We start from the raw sequence: 23,279 nt of genomic DNA, 5'->3' as shown, positions 1-23,279 counted from the left end.
ATGGAGGCCAGTATTAGTGACCAGTAAGGTGAGAAAAAACACATGGATCATTTGCACAGTTGTACATTCTAGAAAGAAAATGACAACCCCTTGAACACCTTTGTATGCAGTTTTCCTTCTGTCCCCTTAAATTGCTTGGTTGTAAACATTGTACAATTGGAAAACATATATACTAAATACTCAGATACCTTGAAGGCTTTACGCCTTTTAGATTTCTTAAAAATGACTTTCGAATGTATCTGCAGTCTCAGAGTAAGTTTACCGATATATACAAAGACGAGACAGTGACATATGGAGCACGGTGGATGGCAGCTGTAAAATAGATTGTTTCTCCATAAAGCTATGTCAACTCTGGAGCACATTACTGACTCAAATCAAATCAATTCCAGACATAAAATCTTTTACAACAAAGGTTAAGTTCTGAAACCAGAGCTGTATCCATTATAGCCTATTCGTAGATGTAATGATGCAGGTTGATGTATTGTGATGTTATTGTATTTCCATATTGTGTATTGTGGTTTTATCATATCGACCACTGGAACCTGCTTTTTGGAATTTCACTGTAAAGAACAACAAGAGACAAGAGGTGAAAATTGACAAAAGCTAAAAAAGCACTGTGCAGCACATCAGTTTAATACTCTGGAACTATAATAAGCTGCATCTTAAAGCTGCTCTTAAAGGAATTCAAATAAATAAAACATTCAGCTTTGACTGAAGCTGATGTCAGTGTATGCACATTTTAATTTATTCAACCTATATTTCTTCAGCTTTTTTTGTGTTTGTTTTTTTGCCCCTAAATATGCAAATAATTTACAAGAATGTCCAAAAATGTTTGCCTTTTATTGAAAAGAGAACAATTAACAAAGAATTCAGGTAAACCAAGTATGACAAAAAATAGTTAGAGATTTTTTTTATTCACTCATACATGTATTACATTTTTTTTTGTTATTTAGTAACTTAAATTATTTAAGTTTAGTTCTAAAAGAAGATGTAAACATTTGGGAAGCGATCAAGAGAATATCTGTTTGTGAATAAAATAATGTTGCATATAGGGAAAAGGTAAAAGACAAGCTCTTCTCCTGTTTGTGTTCTCAAAGCTTAGATCTCCAGAAAAAGAGGAAGAACGTTCCATTGGAAACACTTTGTGTATTTCTTTGAAAAACTTGCTTGTCACATTTTGTCTCTGTGGGTCCATCCACGGAGGATGGATCTGGTGCTGATGTTGCAGGGAGGGGCGTGACGTCACGGGAGTGACCGGGAGGAAGAGGCGAAGGTGGGGGTGGGAGGGGGAGAGGAGACGAGGGGGAAGGAGCAGGGACGGAGGAGAGAGCTGGGGGGATGACTGCATGAAAAGGAAAAACAAAAAAGAAAAAAGAAAGGGAGAAACAAAAAAACCCAACAATCATGAGTCGTGTAATCCATCCTCCGGTTTCTTTTATAAATCACGCCGTCTGGTGTGTTTACCTACACAGTATGCCGCAATAAATGACGAGCCTCCTCCCCGATAAGGTAATTATCATCTTTACATTTGCACGCCTGCTTCGTCCTCTGACACAGCTGAGTCGATTGTCTGGTCTCCACCTTTAGCAGCAAAATGTCAAATCGAGAGGAGAAAAAAAAATGTCGAGGATCATTGGAATAAAATAATAAATAACAAAACATCAGATGAGCTACGCGGCTACATTCAGGATCTCGTGTTCGTCAAATGTTGCGGTTTGATCGTGAGCGACGCTGATGAAACGTTATCCTTGAGAGCCGTGACGAGGAGCCCCGGCGGCTCCATTGTGTCGGATTTGAGCTTCCTCCATGAAAAATTAAAATGGAAACAGGCTTCATGAGAGCGGTGCCGCATGCTACACTGCTGTAGTCAGCCACGCCGAGCACATGGGCTCTGCGCAGCACGCTAACATGCGCATTGGTTGCAGTGCGTCGTGCCCATCATTGCTGTGCCATCGCTGCTGTCCGCTGATGACTGCAGTGTCCTCCTGGTAGCGCCACATGAGCAGCACCAAGTTCCCCACATGCTTGCTCCTCCACCGGGTGGTGATCTTGAATGACCTCTAAAAATGAAAACTCGACCTCACACAACTTTATTGTCTCATGTGCTGCAGTGTACGCTGGCGTGAGAGAGAGAGAGAGAGATGTCATCTCCAGGCATGGGCACCCCCAGTGACCCCCTCCTGGCCAGTCCAGGTGGGAGGTTATCCACAGCTCAGGAAGGTTTGTGGAGGAGCTCGCTCCCCAAAACTGCCAGCTTCCCGACGTCCACCACTCGGCACCTCAGCCACCGAGCCAACAACTTCCAAAGACAGCCAAAGCGACGGAAGCTGATAAGACCTTCGCCGCCTCCGCCGCCCAACACGCCCTGTCCACTGGACCAGCTTGACCTCAGTGAGCTTCCCCCGAGGCGCACCTTACAAGAGCTGCTCTTCAACGGCTGCATCCTGTTTGGTATCGAGTTCAGCTATGCCATGGAAACTGCTTATGTGACCCCTGTGCTTCTACAGATGGGCTTGCCTGATCAGTTCTACAGCTTGGTGTGGTTCATCAGTCCCATACTTGGTAAGTGAGCAGCAAGTGGGGGAGGGTTATGTGAGGCATCACTGTGGGATCTCGTGTCGCTCTGACGGAGTTGTTTCGACTCTAACTCTTGCTTTCTTTCTTCGGTTTGAAGGATTCCTCGTTCAGCCTCTCATCGGAGCATGGAGTGATCGTTGTACGTCCCGGTTTGGGCGAAGGAGACCCTTTATTTTTGCTTTGGCTATAGGTGAGAAACTCACTACAGTGATTTACGATGACACAGACATATCCATAGTCCGAGTCTCAAGTCCAGTCCCAGGTCAAGCTGCTTTTTCTCAACCCATGAAGTTTCAGCTTGCATGATAGTTTCCTTAAAAGCTCTGCATATACAAGAGCATAGATCCAGTCATTCTTCTATGTTGTGCGTAATTTAAATCCCTTATCCAGCAATGAGGTCAGAGCTTTACCGCTCGCTTTCACTTTCATTGTTGGCAGCTATTTCAAGAAGTTGGTGGACCTAATGTTAACGTGTGGCTAGCTAAATCCACTAATGGTTATCGATCCATTTCAAGAAAAGAAAAGAAACACACTATATACACTAAAACGAACAGTAAACCATTGACAATATGTACAAAATTAACTTAGCAAAGTATTTGGGATGAAAAAGCACTGAGATGTGTGCTGTGAAGTTAGCATCAAAGCAAAAGAATGTGCAGTTTGTAAATCCAACATACCTCACACTACACTGTGCAAGAGAGAGTTTGTTTTCAATCCAAAAAATATTCCATCCCTATCATGTTTAAAGGTCATTCCAGTCATCATGTCTGAAGTTGCGTCTGAGTCGAAGTTTTTTATTTGTTGTTGAATGAAGTTGCAAGACGTCGAAACAGTAACTTGAGTTGCAAGGAGTCCACATGTCTCGTATTATGAAAGTGCTGCTTACCTACAGTTAGATTTACTAAAAAACAAAAGTAGAAACTGGTGCAACAAAAGCTGAGATATCTTGACTTTTTGTGTCCCAAGCATGAAACAGAAAACACTGGATTTTCTCTCTAACCACAGCCCTGTTGTAAAGACATGTTGGGATAACTAGTACATTTGCCCTTCTAGGGTAAACATGCATGATTATTTTCTACAGACATTAAAAAGCATCCTTCTGTGCCCCTCCCTCACAGGGGCTTTGGTTGGTCTATCCCTGGTGCTGAACGGGCGAGACATCGGCGGCGCTCTGGCTGACACGGCATCAAATCACAAGTGGGGAATTGTGCTAACGGTGTGCGGTGTGGTTCTGATGGACTTCAGCGCTGATTCAGCCGACAACCCGAGTCATGCGTACATGATGGATGTGTGCAGCCCCGAGGACCAGGATCGGGGGCTGAACATCCACGCACTGCTGGCAGGTAAGAAAACACCACAGTCACCAGCTCATTCTTACTTTATCATTATAGAGTATGAGTGTAGAATATTGCAACTATAACTTATATTCTTTCAAGATAATTTGGATTTTTAAAAAAGCTAATTATGGCAAAATTTAACTATCATGTTTTGCTCTGCAGGGCTTGGAGGTGGGTTTGGCTACATTGTGGGCGGCATCAACTGGGACCAGACACAATTTGGAAGGTCGATGGGAGGTCAGCTGCGAGTCATATACATGTTCACGAGTATCACTTTGGTGATCACCACAGCCATGACTCTGATGAGTATCCCCGAACGGCCCCTACCAAAGAGCCAGCCGAACAAAAACTCTGGCAAAAACCATCTCAAAAGCCCCAGCCTCCCTCTACCTCCCTCTCCCCCTGTACCTCCGGGATCAGCTTTGGGCCTGGATGAAGAAGATGAAGATGGCCTTTACAGCTATCATTTCTCCACAAAGTCTAACCCATGTAACTCTGACCCTCTGGCCCATTCTTGCAGCGCCAATGCACGCCTCTGTGCTGGCCTAACTAGCCCGATATCCCCCCTGAGCCCCCTTACACCAAAATATGGCAGCTTTATCAGTAGGGACAGCTCGCTCACTGGCATCAATGAGTTCGCCTCCTCATTAGGAACGTCCTACATAGACAGTGTGCTCATAAACTGCTACACAGGTCAGCAGACACCACAGGCTTTGGCCCCCAACACAACCACTGTGCCGCTGCCTCCAGGGGACTCCCCTCCTCCTGATGAGTCCACGCAAGGGCCAGGGAGCCATCCTGCAGGACAGATCCAGGCTGATGTGGTTGCTCATCCAGCTGGAGAAGCTCGGGATGCAGAAGCACCACAGCCTGAGGGAGATGCGCAGTCTCACGGAGCATCTCAGGTCACAGCCGGGGTTCAGCCTGGCGCAGGGTCACATCGGCGCTTCTCTGCCGGCATCCTGAAACGACCCCAGAGTCTCGCACTAATGGAGGAGCCGCTGGCAACCCAGATTGTTGGTCTGGAGAACGGACGCAGGAGGACAGTCACCTTCAGCCAGCAGGTCAGACACATGTTTTGAAAATGACTGAAGCTGTTTAATCGGCATCCACCACAGCTTTTTTAAAACAGTGTCTTGTGTTTTTTTGTCTGATGAAGGTTGCAAACATTTTGCTGAATGGCGTGCGCTATGAGAGTGATCTGAGTGAGAATGTGGAGACAGGAGAATCCCAAATGTCAATGAAGCTGCTGTGTATAGCCATCTACAGGATGCCTCCCTCCCTGCGGAGTTTATGCACTAATCATTTCCTGGGTGAGGATAATCACTTTTCAAAATGTCATTTCACTTATTTTATTTTATTTATTTTAAGTATGTTTAAAGGTCTTGTGAGGGACTACTGCTTATATGAAAATAAGTATCTGTTTTGATCATTTTAATTTTCCACAGAGTCCAACAATGCTAACAGGGTTAGGGTGCAATGCAGACCAATGGAATCATCTTCAAAATGTGGCGCCTACATTACCCACAATGCAACTTAGCCACTGAGCGACATCACTCAAGACAGTTTATTAGATTACATCCAGCTCTCTCTGGAGCTTTTTTTTTAAACACACTTTGATGTGTACAAGTGGTGGACTTACCCTTTAAATGGCTCATAAAACCCAGTAAATCTGTCTGACTTGTATCTAATACTAGCTGTTGGTATTTACTGGTTCTAGGCTGGCTGTCCTTTGAAGGCATGCTGCTCTTCTACACCGACTTCATGGGGGAGGTTGTGTTTGAAGGTGACCCAAAGGCACCCCACGACTCCGAGGCTTACCAACGCTACAATGCTGGTGTTAGCATGGGCTGCTGGGGCATGTGCATCTATGCATTCAGTGCTGCTTTCTACTCAGGTGAGCTGCACTTGTAATCACTGGTCTGGGATGTTTTAATTTTAGTCGGAATTTCTCCTCCTGTCCTTGGCAAGCTTTACAATTGTTCCCCCTGTTTTTTGTCTTTTTCGACCTGCAGCCATATTGGAGAAACTGGAGGAACGTTTCTCTCTTCGCACTCTGTATTTTTTTGCCTACCTAGCGTTTGGTTTGGGCACGGGCCTCGCCACACTGTCCGCCAACCTCTACGTGGTACTTTCGCTCTGTGTCACCTACGGGGTGCTCTTCTCCTCTCTATGCACGCTGCCTTACTCTCTGCTGTGTGAATACTACCAGAGCCCTCAGGTCAGTATCTAGAATCTAGATTCTAGATTCTAGAATCTAGATTTTTAGCTTACTATTTTGTCGATATTATTATTATTATTATATGATATCATCTCAGCAATAGTTCAACATTTGAGGCACTTTCTACGAGAGAGTTGGGTGTGAAGACTAACCACTCCTGTGTGCATGATAAACACGTAGCCACAGCTGGTTAGCTTCGCCAAGCTTCACTTAGCAAAGACTTGGAAACAAACTCCACCTATCAGCACCTCTAAATATCCCCAATTAACTTGTTATATCTCCATTAACAACAAACTTGACAGTTTTATGGGGGGTTATGGGTCACTGTTTCTTGTTCTTCAGAGGTGCATTTAGCCAGATCTGTGAAAAACTCTCAATCCATGAAGAAATGCTACTGAATACAGCCAGTATTCAGAAAGCATGTCTTTAACCAGTAGTCAAGACTTCTATTAACTTTACAGTCCCCGCTCTCAGCTGGGCCGCTAGCACGGCTGTGGTTGCAAAACCGCTGGCAGAACGGATACAGAAACATGGTTATCAGTGCCTGCTCAGGCCTTTAAGCACTGACCAGAGCAGACTGGGCTTTTTGGAAGGAGTCTTAAACAGTATGATAAAAATAAGGTTTTGTTTTTTTGTTTTTTTTTTCTAATAAAGCATTAAACTTTTCCTAGTAGACACCAAAATTTAAGGTATAAACCTGAAAAATTAGCATGGGGGTTGAGCTATTCCTTTAATGCAGTGTTAATTTGTGTTGGACCGCATTGATTGACTAATTGAGAAGTTCCTGCATCTGTTCCCCAGTTCTGTGGCTCATCAGAGGAAGGGACCAGGCGAGGGATGGGGGTGGACATCTCTCTGCTCAGCTGCCAGTATTTCCTGGCTCAGATCCTGGTCTCAGTGGCGATGGGACCTCTGACTTCACTGGTGGGTGGGGCCCAGGGAGTGATGTACTTTTCAAGCCTGATGTCATTCGTGGGCTGCCTGTACTCCTCCCTCTTCGTGGTGTACCAGCTGCCCCCCCCTGAGGGTGAGCCCCCCGAAAGCGAGACCCAGCCACTATTGGTGCACATTTAGGGAAAGGAAAAAAAAAAAAAAGCATCTCAGTTTACTTTACCTCACGCACCCACCCAACGGCACACGCGCCCTCACGCTGTCGCTTAGTGTGTCTGAGTGTGTTGACCTTCACGACACTGATAGGGCAAACACACTGCCGCACACTGTACAGCACAACTCCATATATTGTTTCACACTAATCAGCACTGTTCTTCTCAGAGTTAGACAGACAGACGCACAGACAGACAGACAGACAGAGAGACAGACATTGGCCACTGCTCTAATATGTGTATACATGACCTGTGTGTTCATACAGTGTGTGTGCCCATGCATCTTTTCCTAACTTTTTGCAAAATGAATGTGTGACATTTTGAATGCACACGTGTGTGTGTGTGTGTGTGAGTGTGTGTGTCTGTGTGTGTGAGTGTGTGTGAGAGAGAGTGTGTGTGAATGACCTCTTTTAGTGTAGACAAACCTAAGCTGTTCTCATGTCTCAATTCTTTGCTGTAAAATCTTGCATCACCTTTTCTTGCTTGTTGATGTTTTAGACTAGAACATGTTGATCACTACCTACAGGCTAACCACAGCTTTCCCCTCCTCTTTTTCTTCCTTTTATCAGTTGCCTAACGTCTGCATGAGCTACAGTTTAATCTCTCAGAGCCTTGTGTTGATATTTTTGTTGTTTTGGTCATACGGCCAAGGGAATGTCTACCTGCCTGTTTCTCTGAGTCAGCGTATTCACATCACACCTTTTTTAGGCAGGATTTTCTGACTAAATGAATGTGCTGCCAGTGACCACTCACCGTCGTTAATTCAAGAGCTCCTCTGGCATAATTTAGCAAACACAGTTATTATTCACATGAAGCTTCATCACAGCTGCAATCTTGAAGGGCTTCACTTTGTTAATAATAAAAAACACTTCCCACACGATCCAGTCATTATGAGACTTACCAGTGTGCTATCCCCAAATTTCACAGTTTGGTGCTGGGTGACTCTTACTCAAGTCCCAAGTATGATGCCAATTAAACACTTAATCAGCATGAGTTATATGATGACACACACCTGTACACACACACACACACACACACACACACACACTTTCAAAAAACCCCCACAGAGAAATGTGTGCTGGTGGCAAATTCTGTCTGGGCCCTCTCTAAGCCATGGACGGCCGTGAGCTGTCACCCTACTCCTGGCCATGCCTTTGTAATAATGACAGTGATTCTTGTCATTATCAGGAAGAGGAGAAGTTGAAACTGGGGTGTGAATCAGCATTCAGTCGGAAACCGAACAAAACAGAAGAAGAGCAAACAGGGAGAAGACTCATGTGAACTATGGGTTTTAACCTGAACGTGGACAACAATGAAGGGAAAGACTGTTGGGGTTCACAGAGCCAGCAGCAAGAAGTGCTTATTGTCATCATTAGGGCGCATGCTCCAAGGTAGTAGGCTTCTGCTCTGTCACGCTCACTCCATCAAATCAGTATAGTGATGACCTTGTGCCACACAGGATGCATCCATTCCTTTTTCCATCCTACAGAAGCCATCGTTATCAGCTTAATGGTAATTAGAATTCATTTTTTACATGTTGTGCCATGTTGTGTCTGTTCAGCCTCAACACAGGCACCAAGCGAGAATTCAGGTCTTTAACATAAGGTTAACTTCACCTGTTTCAAGCCAACCATTGTGATGGTTTCTCTTATCTGGCTCACACACTGAATGCACCAACATTATGGTGGCAGTCCTAATGGCTGCCTCAGCAGAATGTCAATAATTGCCTACTATTAGCGCCTCCTAGACTGACTGGATGCACGCCATGCTAATGTTTCTGAGGAAACAGTAACTGCATGGACCATGCTGTTGCAGCTTGCTTGAGAAAAAAAACAAAATAATAATTAAAAAAAAACAAAAAAACACAGTTTTTGTGTTACATGGTACCACCTATTGCTCAATATTAGCAATGTTACTGTAAACGCTTTTATTCAGGGTTCAGTTAAAACTAAAAATGATAATTTTTGCCATTATGGACTCCTGTGTCAATTATTTTCTCTTTTGCATATTCCAGTTGTCACCCCAGCTGACTTAGCAGAAATGTGCAATCTTAAAGTACACCACATGGGGGAGCCAGGAGACACAAGACACCAATCCATTGATTCACTGCAACCTTTTCCATTACCAAGTGAGATTATTCCTGTTCCTTCCTGCAACTAAGCCAGCCATTTTCCATGTTTAGAAAAATTGGGTCAGGTGACATCATCTACTTAAAACACCATGGTTTCTATGGCAGTGATGAACTATAAACATGCATCAAACACACAAAAACGATATACTTAAGTAAAAAGACAATTTATTTGTTAATCAGAATATACAAAGCAGTGGCTGAAGTAACCGAATGTCATTCTGGTTCTGAAAAAGGCAGTCTTGGACACAAAACTGGGCTACCCAGCCATAACATAAAACTCATTGAAAACGTAAGAAAAACAAGTATAAATGGTACAAACTTGCGTGGAATGCATACAGAACAAATGACCAAAGCTTTAAGATTTAAGAGGGGTTAATTAACATTGCAGAATCCTGCCTCCACAGATCAAGTAATCTTATCATGGAGGGGCAAGACAGGGCCCCTTTATTCATTTGCACCATCTGTTATGTTAACAGGGCAGCCAAGCCAAGGATTAAGTAGCAGCTCAACACAAAAAAAATTATGCCTCAACTAATAATGCTAACAACTGTCCATTAGCCCCTGCTTAAAACTTATCTTTGGTCCTTTAAGTGAATCTGAGAGGTCAACATGAGCCTTGGAGGGGGTGAGCAGCTGCCTGTATGAATGAAATCATCTGGTCAGCACGGACATAATAGAGATTGTGCTTCTAACATACCAATATAAAACCTCAAGAAATGAAAAAACTGATCTCATGGCGTGGCCCTATTTGTACAAGTAAAAAAAAGCTCATTTTAAAGACCAATAAATAACATTTCATAAAAAAAGGATGCAGGGCCACTATCTTTCAGGACTCCAGTGCAATGTGATAACATGGGAGCAAACAAAAAGGAATATTTCTTAAACAAAAAAAAAAAAAGGTACAGAAAGCACAAGCTCTACAACACGATGTTGACCAGGCCGGTAAGACAGTGCTGCAAATGTGTAGCAGGGCAGAGACTTAAGCCTCCACTTCTGCCTCTTTTGAATCTCCATTCTCCTCTGTCTTCTGCTTTTTTGTCTCCACTTTCTCCTGATTAAAAACAGGAAAATATGTCATACATTAGTAAAAAGATCAAACACTGAACAAATTAGTCAACACATTAAAAAAAACATTGAGCGTGTATTTTAGCATGGTGACAACCAACCTCCTCCTCCTCAGCTGCACGCTTCACAGGCTGTGCATCAGTCTCCTCAGCAGGGGGCGCCTCCTCTGCCTTGTCTGTAAGCACAGTTTGTCACTTTAGAACATTCATCCTTCACTAATGTAATTAAAACAAGATTCATGGAAAAATGGAAATTTGAATTGAATGCCAGTCGAGGTTAAAAAATCAGAAGCAACAAAGGGGGAAATGTGAAGACCTCCATCTCTCTCGATACAGTTTTAAATGAACCTACCATCTCCATTCTTGTGTTTCTCCTCATCGGCTTTTTCCACTTTGTCACTGTGATCAGCACCATTCTGAATGAGGAGAGGGGAATGTCAGTCAAGCACCACATAAAATGTCATGATTGGAGCTTTTTATATGAGGAATAGTATAGTCTATAATTCTATAAATAAGGGGGGGGGGGGTCAAAACACTGAATCCCAAGCATATTTGAAATAATCCTCCCAGAGCCCTTGCATGTTCTGACTCCTCTGGGGACACTTATAAAAGGGCATGTGTGTAAAGCCCTCATTACTCCCCAGAGGATAAGCTCCCAAGCAAGACTTGAGACACCGATGAAACATCAACAGCCTTGCTCACTAACATCTGTGCCATTTCACAACCCAAACAAAGCACCGACTGGAGAGCAGCTGAACAGGAGGGGGAGGCGGGTGCAGCGACACCTGCATGATGAGGGGCGCTAAGACAAAAGGCCATGAGGCTGGTACTCGTCTCCAACTCACTGTGCCATTGGCAGGTGCGTCCCCGTTGTCGGTTTTCTCCTCCGTCTTCTCTTCCACTTCTACTTCTTTCTTCTCCTTCAGCTCCTACAAAATAAAAGCATGCCCTTTAATCAACGTGATGTTTCCAGTGAAGAGTTTATTTTGAAGTGCCACACATCTTCAAGGTTTTTTTTTTTTAATTAAAAAGAAAGCGCTTTTTAAAAAAAAAAAAAAAAACATACCTATGATGAAGTCTAACTCAAGAAAAGGCTATGTTGGAAATAATTAGTGGCCGTGTTGAGGGTTTTAATCCTAACCCGTAATGTAACGTGAACGTTACTGTGGCTTCCCGCCCACAGCAGCAGCAGCTCCGCTCCACCAGCTGTACCGTTTCTACTGCTTTGTCTGCTCAACAAGACATTTTTAGCTAACCACATCACACACGATGGAGTTTCCAGACACAACATTTGTCCCTCGACGGTGGAAATTACAAATAAGCGCTGAGTGGTTGTCGACAAGTGGTATTTCAACACGACAGTCATTCTGATAATTGCCTTTTCTCCCCCCCCCCCCCCCAACTTACAAGAAGTAACGTTGATATTAACGGTAACGTTTACACCAACCGTCGTGTAACAGAAGCTTAATGAAACCGAGCTGGTTAAAACAACTCTAAACACAAATGATACAACTTTAAAATCGTTTTTAAAAAGTTCAGCAAATCTTTTTAACACGACAGTTCAAGCGTGAACAAAAAAAAAAAAAAAATGTAAACCTGAATGAAAACCCACCTTGGCTGTAACCTCTGCAGTTGCGGTCGTGTCAACAGCTGTGTCGGCCATGGTTATTTTGGTGAGTTAATGTAGATAATTATATTCCTGCTCAGAATCAAAGATTTTATTTTATTTCTTGGCTCTTTGCCTTCGTGCTGATAGTCCAAAGACGCTGAGCGAGAAATGGTGCCTACTCGTCTCCGCTTTTCTCTCGAGCTCGTTGAAAATCCACTCTCGTTGGATACAGCGAGTCGATCCCACACACGATTGGACGTTGTCGAGCACGGTTCGATTCGATTGGAGGGATCTCCCGTCAGTGTTCACCGGCCGTCCCGCCTACTGGATATCTCGTTGCTGATTGGTCAATTGTTTTTAAAGCGCTGTACTGTGACACCAGGCTTCTTTTTTTCTACCCGTCAGTTTGCGTTTGATTTTTTATTTATTTAAATTTTTTACCTACATTTGAACAATGGATTTAATTGGCCCGTTCTTAAAAGTTATGATCATCCACCACAGTCTGCGAACGAATTAATTTAATTTCTAAGTGGAGGGGGTCGTGGAAGTTTACAAACACAGGCACACGAACGGCATCTTTTGTCTTTGCGCTCTTTCTCTGCAGATGGGGTGTCAAATTACATGCGAAAAGGAATAATGTGACGATGTGAAAACCATGCGGCCACTCCTCCTTTCTATATTTAACACTTTGTAACGAAAATGTCTTCCTGCTTAAGTGTGCTTACACTTTCACTATTTAACAAACCCGGTGCAGTCTAAGCAGGAACAGATAAACCTCGAAATTTAACACAACATAAATAAGTTTTGATTTGTCTATTATAAACTTATATGTTTTTTTAATGCATACAATATAAATAAAACTGTGTGTGTGTGTGTGTGTGTGTGTGTGTGTGTGTGTGTGTGTGTGTGTGTGTATAGATAGATAGATAGATAGATAGATAGATAGATAGATAGATAGATAGATTGGTTGATCGAATACTTTATTATGATTTAACAAAACATTATGCCCTGGCAGGCATGTAGTGTTGTAGTGGTGCTGGTCTTAAGACTGGTCTCAACACCACTTTTGAATAGTATTTGTCTCAGACAGAGTGGACACTGGAATCAGAATCAAAATCAAAACTGCAGGAATATTTCTATATTGAATAATTGTTTGATACATACCATACTTCAATAATAATCCCCCAGAAAACCTGACACGTGCACAAAAAAAGCATTGTGTCGGGTCGATGCTTAAACATGGAAATGAGTGCTGAATAACGTTGGTTAAGTAGACTTCAGCTTCTTCGTGTTCTCATTTGCGCGCTCATACAAAAAAAAAATACCCTACAGATAAAAAATCACCTCTGCAATGCCTTTTAATTATTTCTCATTGTACACTTATACACACACACACACATACGGCAAGAAAAGAGGTGATTGAGGAGGAATCTTCAGTTGCCTTCGGTTGACGTTTTTATGCAAATGTGGATCTATTTTAGGAGTGCCTACGGTTTGCATGTTCCATATTTTATTGTATATTATGACTATATGCCTGATTGTGACTTGGTCTCAGTTTTGGTGGCCTTCACTACAACACTGCAGACATGAAACTTGATGTGAACTTTAAATATTATTCTTTTGTTAACACTACTACAGTTGAATTGCATACCTTAGATAAGAAAATGTACACAATATGATAATCATCAACTTTCATACCATGGTACACCTTAAAAGCGACAAATCTGCAACCCTCTATACGCATGCAAACAATGAACAATTAAAGCATTCAGTGCATGGAGACAGTGTCTGTGTGTATTTAATGGCAGATGGAAGTGATTTGCCAGACCTCACAGAGGCCTTTGAAAGATGACTACGGTATTGTTTCTAATTCACATTTCAGCTGTGATTGATAAAACATGATTCAAATGCAATATTTCTCCGGACATGTTCCCCTTTTCATATTAATTAAGAACCATTTTGTCCTGGCCCTGGCTGATAATGGTTGCCTGATGTGCTCGTCTTCTCCCTCAGATGTTACTTGAGGTGAACTTTCTTTGCCGCGTCTGCCCTCGCTCATCCAACTGTTAAACCAGAGGAAGTGGCAGCACGCAAACTCCGTGGGCCCTGAACCCTGTAATTTAAACCTGCACACGGTCAGCGCCTCACTGTCGGTTACAAGGAAGGAAAAAACAAACCTCTTTATCACAGGTAAAAGTCCACATAGTTTGTTTCTAATGCCTCTCTACTTCTCAAGCATATACATAATCATTCGACCTTGAACAACCCTCCCTTGCCACGCCTGTCATTGTTTCCACCCGCCTGCAGATATCACTCATCGCCATAAAGAGTTTACCTGGAGTTTATCAGATGGTTGTCACAGTGATTTCCACTCCACTTTACATGTTGGCATGCGCCCCACGTTGGATTTCAAACATTTCTAGACACTCGCAGTTTTGTTTTTTTATCCCCAACTTGCCCCAACACACCCTAGAAGGATATCTCAAAACACGTATTTCCTCAGCCTTTAATTCTAGGGCCTCCCAGGACCTAATCCTATACCGCCTCAGTTATCTTCTCCCTGCCATGCCAGCATTCAAGCCACTGATTTCGAAGAAGCCTCCAGGCCCCTATTTAGTCATTCACCTCACATTCAGCTGAAATATAATTATGAAGACTGTAATTACATGCACAGATCAAAGGGTTGTGTGTCAGTGTACTCGCTGGTTACTTTGAGATTTATTTTTCTGTCTCATTTGAGACTGTTTTTTTTTTTTTTTTTCCCACTTAAGCCCAGTCTGTTGTTCTGCCATCACATATTACCTACCGACCAGGGACACATTCAAATATTTTTCAAAGCTTCCGAACATTGAACAATAGATAATCACATTGCATCACACGCAGCACTATCGTTATACTGAGTGGTTGGAAATTAGGACACAAAGCAGTATCATGTCACTGCACTTGAAGATAAGAGCTCATCTTGGCATTTGCTAACTCTCCCTTTTATTTGGGAAATGAAGACCATGTGGAGGCTGCAGAGCATATTGAAGCAGACATCCACAACGTAATGGCCTCAGTGTGTGCAGGGAACTTCAGAGGATCCCTGGGAGGAACAGAGGAGCGGACTCAAAAAGCAGGCATTACTCACTCTTTTTCTGTAACTGGAAAATGGGAGCAATCAGAGAGAGGGGGAGTGTTTGTGAGATCATTTCCTGTCCCTTTTTTCCTTATTTGCCTACCTCAACATGTTTCCATGTGCCACCAATCTGTTACAAAGAAGAAAAAAACCTAAGTTAGGGCAGCCTGTTCATTTGTGCAGGTAAAGACGCGAACCAGAAAGTGGCAGCAAGTAGGGCAGTCTAGGAAAAGTTGAAGAGGAAATGCAATTTATGTTGTGAGTTTCACAAAACCTCTTATTTGCCAACAAGTGGAGTGTTTACCACACTTTCCACAAGTATGAACTGGAAAACTTTTTTTTTTAAGTTATGGAACTACAGAAAGAAATACTGTATAAAAGAAAAGACTCTTTGTGTCCATAAAGACACGTGTTTGAAAGTAAAGTTTTGCACCGGTTCCCAGAACAGGAGGAAACATTTCTTTGATTGTTAGACTCTTTCCTGCTTTGCTAATGGGTCAGGGGATAAAGGATATAGGATGAGAAATGCAGCACCTTAATTTCACCCTAATTTCTTCAGGACAAAGGACTGACCTGACTTGAGGAATGTCAGTGCCCGGAGGGGGGTAGAGCAAAGTGGGGCCCATCAAAGAGCAGAGGTCAGGATTAGGCGGGGGAAGGGTCTCGATAATTGGAGGAGTTGGTGGGGGCAAACGGAGCTCTTTTGTCTTGCACAGTAGTGTCCTGCATGGTCTGGCTGGCTTTCTCTGAATTTCAGGCAACAACATTAAGTTGACTTCTCACTGGGACTGCCCAGTTGAATGCACAGAGAGGGAGAAAGCGTGCTCTTCTTATTGATCCATAATTAACTTGATTAAGTACAGTCAACACTGACAATGACGACGACATGTACACTAGTAGAGCCACCGCAGGACCTCCAGAAGCTCCGACCGTACTCATATGTTGGCTGTTCTCTGCCATATGTGCTGTGTACACTCAATTTTGGTGTATTTATTATGTCCGTCTAGTCTGTTTTTTCAATGTGGGTCATATGTTTTGTCTTTATGATGAAACCTAAAAACAAAGGACAAAACATAACTATTGTATGACCAAGAGTTAAACGATAAACAACATATTTTCTGTAAACTGTAACACACCATGTACTAAAAAGAGGAATTTGAATAGAACAAAAACAAATGTATGAATATGGATGTGCAAGAAGTAAACCATTCATTGTTATCTTTATAAAAACCTTCATTTCAAAATGTTGTAAACATTCTTGCATGAAAGAAAAAAAGCCCTCCTAATACAGATACAAAGACCCAAGAATAAAACAAAAAAATAATAAAAGACAAACCAGCAAGACTATAATAATAATAATAATAATAATAATAAACAAAAAGTAAATAAGTACATAATTACATGGATGGGTAGGCCCAAATACAATCAAACAAAATACTATAAATTTACATTCAAGTGGTCCATGAAGTTTCCAGTTAATCATAAAAATATAATAATGAACTTTGGAAAACTGCACTTTCTCTTCAGAGTACTTTACCACATTGTGCTGCTAACTGTTCTGTGTTTACATTACCTGTGATACCAGTTCTAGAAATGCTTTCAGAAATGGACTATTTGAGATATTTATCGGTGTCTTTATTCTTCTGTCACGTTGCTTTGGGCTGGGTGGAAACATCATTTTGTTTTGAATGTATGCAAATACAGAAAGAAATGACAATAATTGAATCCTGAATAAAAATGAATTGTAGTAGCCTAAATTGTTTACATATTAAGATCAACACAGATGTAAAACATTAAATAGTATACTCTAGTTATTGTAATGTTATGTACTGATTGATTGGGGACTATTAAGGCTTCTGCAGCAGCTGATAGAACTGACCAAAAGAGGGAAAAAAAAAAAAAAACAAAAAACGTAAAGAGGAAAAGGAAATTGAGTATAAACATTGGCAATAAAAACATCACAATTCACATCAAATGTGTGTGAAATGAGCATTTAACGCTGTAGGTGTAAAATACATATGTTTGAATGAAATAGTAGGAGTAAAAACAGATGTCAGGTAGGAAAACAGAAAATAAATGAACATGCAGCATGAAACACTTATGTGAAAAAAGTGTCAGACATAATGTAAACCAAAGCCTCTCAGAGGCACAGTGCCAAGAGATCCTGAAATCCTGCTGCTCTGGATATTGTTGGGGCTGTTGACTATGTCTCTTCAGTGTCGCATGGATTAGTCTGTAGGTGCTTAGAGGATTTGGGAAATGTTTCCCGATGCTGCGGGTCTTTTGGTCCTGCCACACTCTGGATTTAATGGCACTATCTTGCGTTTTAGTTCAAACGGGTGTTGGATTTATTCAAGGATGTGCGTCGTCTCCTTCCATGTTTTGGCAGGATATCGAGGTGCAGCCAAAATCTGGAGAATGTTGTTCTATTAACATAAGATTATCAACTCTGTTGTCTCTGGCTCTACTTTTGAACCACAAGAGCCCAACTGCTGCTGGGTGTAACATAAGTGGGAGGAGGATCTCTGTCTCCTAAAATGAGGCTAACAAATTCTCTCACTTCTGTTTACATTCAGGTGAGAGGGGCGCTCAGGTGGAGGAGTTCAGGTATTAATTATCAATGATTGTATATCAGATAATAAGATAAGCGATGGTAAAATGCTTCAGCCACTGGTCCATGGCGCTGAACCGACAGCTGAGCCTTTACATACTTCTAAGCTGTTCGTCTTTAATTTGTCCCTCACCTGAGCAAAACTGAAATGCGAATACAAGCAGCTGAAACTCCACAGTCGATGTTGTGCCTGTGGACTGGGGGGAAAAAAGAGCAGAGAACAGACCCAGGATATGCCACAGAGACAACATCTCCCAGCTGGCACTGGATCATTTGATGGAGGTGTTGGGCGACACTGCTGGGAAAAGGTCACCCGGGATATTATTCTGACTGTGTTGCCACAGCGACCCTGACTTTGAAAAGCTGTTAGAAGATGAGTCAATGTGTGGATGCACAGATGGTCAAATGGATGACAGATATGATGTGTCAATGTATCATGTATTCACATTGCTGCACAGAAAATTCTTCTTTAAATGATACGTACAAATTGTAGAATTTAGATGTGTTAACAATTATTCATTCATCTGTGTTTCTTTACAAGTAGCATAAAGGAACGACAACGAAATCGATCTTAAAGGTGCAGTATGTAAAAATTGGCCACCCTTCAAATTTATACTCAAAACAAAAACGGGGCAGCATATCACCAGAGTATCCACTAACTGCTGCTAATTGTAGTCCCTCTAAGCTAGGTGGCTCAGTTAGCCGTGCAGCCAGCGGTTCGGCCTGGGAGCGCAGGGCCCAGTGATGTGTTGGTGTTTACATTGGTAACACGGGAGCATTCGGACCAAGATGGGCTAGCTGGTTAGCATGCTAACTTTAAATATTTCTGGAACACAATATACAGACATAATATTGTCAAAACTGATGTTCATTTGCATTCTGTTGGTAATTATAGTTATCTTTTTTTTTTTAAGTTTTCAGCTAGAATTCTTTAATTCCCAAAAGACCAGAGCAAAAAAAAAAAGTTGAGATGTCAAAGAATTTATCAGATGTGAAATGACATGTATTTACATCTCTTTGTATTTATTTCTTGTCAAACTAGGGGATAGCAAAAGACAAGCGTGATTCAATCCTTGACCATAAACAGTGTCCGATTGCACATCATCTATCAGCGAGCACTTTGTCCCTCCTCACACAGAAATAATACATCATACACTGTATCAAAACCAATACCACACATGCATAATGCATTTCTTCTGCTTCACCACTGTATCGTCTTACAATGTCTTTCATAGGTCTTGCAAAACCTCTTGCTTTTTGTGAGGACTTTAGTTTATTAGTCAGATGACCTGATTAACACACCTGAAATAGCACGATTGTCTGTGTTTGCTGTATGATTGTGCAAAATTTTTCGCCGATTTCTTGTCTAAAACACACAAAAATGACTCAATAACTTGTTGCTGCCATGTTGGCTCATGTTCTGATTCTGACTTTGAGTGCAGTAAGGGTGCATAATGGAGCAAACATGGGAATGCTTAATAAAAACATGGATATTGACGAAAGGTGAATGCGTCCATGCATGATATGTTATAGCATTATATCAATGAAACATGAAAAAGGATAACTAATAACGAAGCACTGTGCAATATTAGCATGCAGGTTAAATCTGTCTCTTTCGCTTTTTCATAAACCTGATATTTAAGAGATTGTGCTTGAAGGAGCAGCAGATGTTGTCCCTCTGCACTGCTTAAAAATCACCCTCAGCTGCACCACCTCATTTACTTCACCTCTTAGCTCCACCCCTGGAACTGCCTTGCCAGAGAAAAGTGGAAATTTCCAGTAATTCCAGCTGCTTTGCAAGAAATGCTCCTCCTCCTTCTAGTTTCCCGCCATTCACTCTACCTGCTCCTTCCTGCTGAGGAAGACCTCATGGCCCTCTGCTGCTGAACCCTGCGCTGCTCTGCAGATTTGCCTCTGTACAATGAGAATATGTACCGTTCCTCAAAGGACGAAGCACAACCTCTTTTTTAATTGTCTTGGCACATGATTGGACTATAAATCTATGTATATTTACACAGAATGACGATGCTTATATGTGCATGTTAAAGATTAGCGTGTCATCCATGTTTGATTTGGATGACAGCCAGACTCGGAGTGTTTTAAGTGCGCTAAGAGCTTTCATAAATGTGTCATTGTTACCCTACCATTTTGTTTTTATGTTTTGACAGAACGTATCATTTTGTTATCCTCTTAATAACTATCAAGGGGTAAGCTATGTGTAACTATTGCATTTTCTCTTGAATGATGAACGAGGGTTGGTTTGGGACCACAGAACAGATGGTGGATTTGCATTTCTATTTCTCTGGCTGATCTGTTATTCTGCTGTCTGCTTTGTTTCAGATGCAAAGGTTGCCTCCAGCTGACACATCCAAGAATGAAGAATCAAGAAATGTGATGAGAGCTTCTGAGATTATGACAAAAGGCGTGGTTTCAGATGTTGAAAAAAACAAAAACAAGATGATATCTCTTAACGTGTTTACGTGGGAGGTCCTCTCTGCTACATCTGCGGTTTTATAACTTCCTCTAAATTCAAGACCACAATTTAACCGTATACACAAGAGTGGCCCCTGATGCTTGACTGAGAATTTTTTTGGATATGCTGCAAATAAAGCCACTAGACAGCTGGAGTGGAGAAGTTTGAGTGTGTTGATGGCATGAGGCGCACTGACCTTAGACCCATTGTGAAGCACCAACAAAGAGCCATCTGCACAGCAACCAAAGCTGAGATGAGGGACTCGCACACAGGGGGACCGAGGGGGGGGGCTCAGAGAGGGACCTGGAGAGTGTTAAACAAATCACTGATAAAGAAACATTCAAATGGGACTTGATCAGCTGGATCACGCCTGAAACATGAAAGCAGTGGATTCAAATTTCTGCAATATTTTTGTGCACAAAGAAAACGAGAAGCCTCTCATGTATATGAACCCACAGAGCGCATGGATCTCTCCACTGCTGGTAAAGTGGAAGACAAGAGCTGCTGGCCTAATCGCTCAAGAGCACATTTCCTGCCTCCTGCATGATGTCAACTGAGGCTGCCCAAGGCTAACATTTAACCCAAAACTGGATCTCAGACACGGTGGCCATCTCATTCCTTCCTTCAGCAAGAATCTGTGTCTGCGATTGATCTGAATTGTGATCATATTTTGGTTTTGAAGGTTGATGCTCTGGATTTGAATAGTTTATTATTGTTTTTTTTCTTTTTTAGTGCAACCATTTTTTTTTCATGGAGTATGGTACATTTCAAAATGGTGAAAACAAAGACAAAATGGTGTCAGGGACATCTGTAAAAATCACAAATGTTTCACAGGTAAGAAGACATGAGAGTGAGGATTGCTTAGCAACAGCAGTAAAGAAAAAAAAAATTCTTGCAGCCTTCCTGGTAGCAGGGAAAACCGATCCTGCTGCCACCCAGCGGCGGACTGCGAGCACATCCTAGTGATGAAAACGATCAAAGGCTCACTTCTCCAAAACGTGCATGTACAGCAGGATGAAACAGCACCTGCAATGCAAATCCTCTAAATGAAGAGAGACGTGATAAAGAAGTGAGATCCTCTTTCCTTCCTCTACACCGTTTCGAAAAATATGTTCAGTCATTTGATTGGCTGGAAAATGCACCAGCGCTCATGGCGGGCGGTTGCTTAGCAACACTCATGGGAGGGTGGGAGGGAGGTTGTGAGTGTTGGGGGGGGGAGAGAGAGAGGCAGGGGGAGGGGGGTGGGGCTATTCGTTGAGGGGATGGAGCATTCTGGGTGCAGGCAGACTGACTGGGGAAATACCTGGCACAAGTCCCAAATACACAAACCAGACAGAGAGAGAAGGGAGGACAGAGCGGGAGACAGGGGACAGGGGTGTTTTCCAGATAACAGCATTGTGTTGAGATAAAGGGAACAAGGCATTTTGTAAGTGCTAACATAGTTTGTTCACAAAGCAGAACAAGACCGGGGACAGGAAGTAGACGGCGCTCGTGTGACAACTTTGCCTGCAGAGAGACGAAAGTTCACAACAGTTTTTGCAGAACAAGATAAAGTTCTGGCTGCCTGACGGGATAATGCACTCCAGCGGAGTGGACTGAGGGAAACAGGCATGCATGGAGACTGTGGAGAAACACTACCTGTGCTTACATGTTTTTGTTTGCACAGTTGGGTGTGTGAGCATTTGGATTAAAAAACTCTTAATCGGGGATGGGTTGAACTAAATGCCACAATTTCAAACCGCCCACAGTGTATACAAAAGCGTGACAAGAAAATGACAATGGATTAGTGAAAGGTGCGTTAGCGAACGGAGGAGCTGTTGAGCAAAAGGAGGAGAAAAGGTGGAAAATGTGCTTATATGGAGAGGAGGGGGTGCTGCTGCTGGTAGGTGCAGCCTGCTGAAGGAGGTGGGCCTTGGAAATGGCTGATGCGGGCGGTCTCTACAGGCAATGAGGACTCTTTGTCAGGAGTAGGAAATGAGGTTTCTGTTGTGATTAAAAGGAAGGTTTCTATGGCAATGCGTAGAGCCGTGTGCACAGAGAATTTGTTGGGAGTGGAGGGGGCTAAGTGAGAGTAGAATTTCAAAGAAAGCAGCCTCCTCCATCTCATCTCCCACCACCGCCACCCCTCTGCTTTTCCACAGCGCCCTTTTATCTCTGATAATCTGTTTTCATAGCCACACAGTTGAGACTGCGAGGGGGGATTATGTTGAGCAAACCAAGCCATTGGTCGATCAGTCATAAATGTTTACAGAGTGGCAGTTTCACTTCCCGAAATCGCCTGTCACAACCTTCAACCTGGGGAAAAACCTTTAAGAGGACAGGCCAGTTAAAACCACAGCGGCTAGATAATTAACATAGTGACCTGAATATGTCTTTTTTCTTGTTTGGACAGGTACACTTCTGTCAGATCAGCCCCCTTTTCCCTGTACGGAAAGAAAGTACGATGGCATCGGTGTGAGCTGTAGAACCTAAATATAGTCACACTCTTTGTCAATTGTTTCACTGAGCTGTATGTAAAAATATGTTTTCTTAAAATAACTCTTTTGTACAAAGGAAGTTGCTGTCTGTGGCGGTGACTGACATCTTTGCCCCACCACAGGCTCGCTCCAGGATGTTTGGATAAGATGACATTTGAAACTCCTGAGGATCAAAATGAAAGTCTCTTAACTTTGCACACACCGACTGTCTTATTAACAGGGGCTGATGTCAATGACTGTAGTGTACATGAACAGAGTGCTCATTTAATGTCGATGTCATAAAGGACAGATTATTTGAGTCATCTCAGATTCTAAATAAATGACAAGACTTCATTCAAGCAAATTCGTAAAAATCACACCAACACAAATGTGTTCAAAATCAACGTGTACAGTGAACTGAGCGCTAAAAATCTTCTCACTCTTTTTTGGAAACACAACCAAGGTCTCAGCATGCCAATTATGATTACAAAAGGTTCTGCTGCCCCCAACCTTTCCTTTTGAGCATAGCAGCAAGTATCATGTAATGAAGGCTTGCCAGCGAGGGAGGGCTGCGCTGAG

At 42.5% G+C, this 23,279-nt stretch overlaps 2 protein-coding genes and 1 long non-coding RNA gene across 5 annotated transcripts; 1 reads left to right on the top strand and 2 right to left on the bottom strand.

Moving 5' to 3' along the window:
• The first annotated feature begins 856 nt into the window (after positions 1-856).
• slc45a1 (solute carrier family 45 member 1) lies at positions 857-10,267 on the top strand. 3 transcript variants are annotated; one of them, XM_037101148.1, is made up of 10 exons: positions 857-1,509; positions 2,112-2,562; positions 2,675-2,767; positions 3,696-3,920; positions 4,077-4,978; positions 5,074-5,227; positions 5,635-5,811; positions 5,930-6,135; positions 6,937-7,162; positions 8,427-10,267. In XM_037101148.1, the coding sequence occupies exons 2-10, from the start codon at positions 2,142-2,144 to the stop codon at positions 8,453-8,455; spliced, it is 2,433 nt and encodes an 810-aa protein (XP_036957043.1). In that variant the 5' UTR covers positions 857-1,509; positions 2,112-2,141; the 3' UTR covers positions 8,456-10,267. The 3 variants fall into 3 exon arrangements, with proteins under 3 accessions (XP_036957043.1, XP_036957041.1, XP_036957042.1); XM_037101146.1 differs by lacking the exon at positions 8,427-10,267 and having other exon boundaries at positions 860-1,509; positions 6,937-7,209; XM_037101147.1 differs by lacking the exon at positions 8,427-10,267 and having other exon boundaries at positions 860-2,562; positions 6,937-7,209.
• Positions 6,782-8,420, bottom strand: LOC119021150. Its single transcript, XR_005075488.1, has 2 exons — positions 8,140-8,420; positions 6,782-7,191 (listed from the first exon to the last, which is right to left on the bottom strand). It is a non-coding gene; the product is annotated as an uncharacterized LOC119021150 (long non-coding RNA).
• Positions 9,518-12,265, bottom strand: si:ch211-222l21.1 (parathymosin). Its single transcript, XM_037101208.1, has 5 exons — positions 12,046-12,265; positions 11,279-11,362; positions 10,786-10,849; positions 10,536-10,609; positions 9,518-10,420 (listed from the first exon to the last, which is right to left on the bottom strand). The coding sequence occupies exons 1-5, from the start codon at positions 12,094-12,096 to the stop codon at positions 10,349-10,351; spliced, it is 345 nt and encodes a 114-aa protein (XP_036957103.1). The 5' UTR covers positions 12,097-12,265; the 3' UTR covers positions 9,518-10,348.
• Positions 12,266-23,279: the final 11,014 nt, after the last annotated feature.

The sequence above is a fragment of the Acanthopagrus latus genome, chromosome 6, assembly GCF_904848185.1.
Source record: "Acanthopagrus latus isolate v.2019 chromosome 6, fAcaLat1.1, whole genome shotgun sequence".
In the NCBI taxonomy this organism is placed as follows: domain Eukaryota; kingdom Metazoa; phylum Chordata; class Actinopteri; order Spariformes; family Sparidae; genus Acanthopagrus; species Acanthopagrus latus.
This window is presented reverse-complemented; position numbering and strand designations above follow the sequence as displayed.

What these genes read in the sequence shown, in the direction of transcription:
- si:ch211-222l21.1 (XM_037101208.1), bottom strand. Translation starts at nt 12,096, where the DNA reads ATGGCCGACACAGCTGTTGACACGACCGCAACTGCAGAGGTTACAGCC. An exon ending in CTGCAGAGGTTACAGCCAAG is followed by an intron (nt 11,363 to 12,045) that starts GTGGGTTTTCAT and finishes TTTATTTTGTAG; the next exon opens with GAGCTGAAGGAGAAGAAAGA. An exon ending in GTGCAGCTGAGGAGGAGGAG is followed by an intron (nt 10,421 to 10,535) that starts GTTGGTTGTCAC and finishes GTTTTTAATCAG; the next exon opens with GAGAAAGTGGAGACAAAAAA.
- slc45a1 (XM_037101146.1), top strand. Translation starts at nt 2,142, where the DNA reads ATGTCATCTCCAGGCATGGGCACCCCCAGTGACCCCCTCCTGGCCAGT. An exon ending in CATCCACGCACTGCTGGCAG is followed by an intron (nt 3,921 to 4,076) that starts GTAAGAAAACAC and finishes TTTGCTCTGCAG; the next exon opens with GGCTTGGAGGTGGGTTTGGC. An exon ending in CAGTGCTGCTTTCTACTCAG is followed by an intron (nt 5,812 to 5,929) that starts GTGAGCTGCACT and finishes TTCGACCTGCAG; the next exon opens with CCATATTGGAGAAACTGGAG.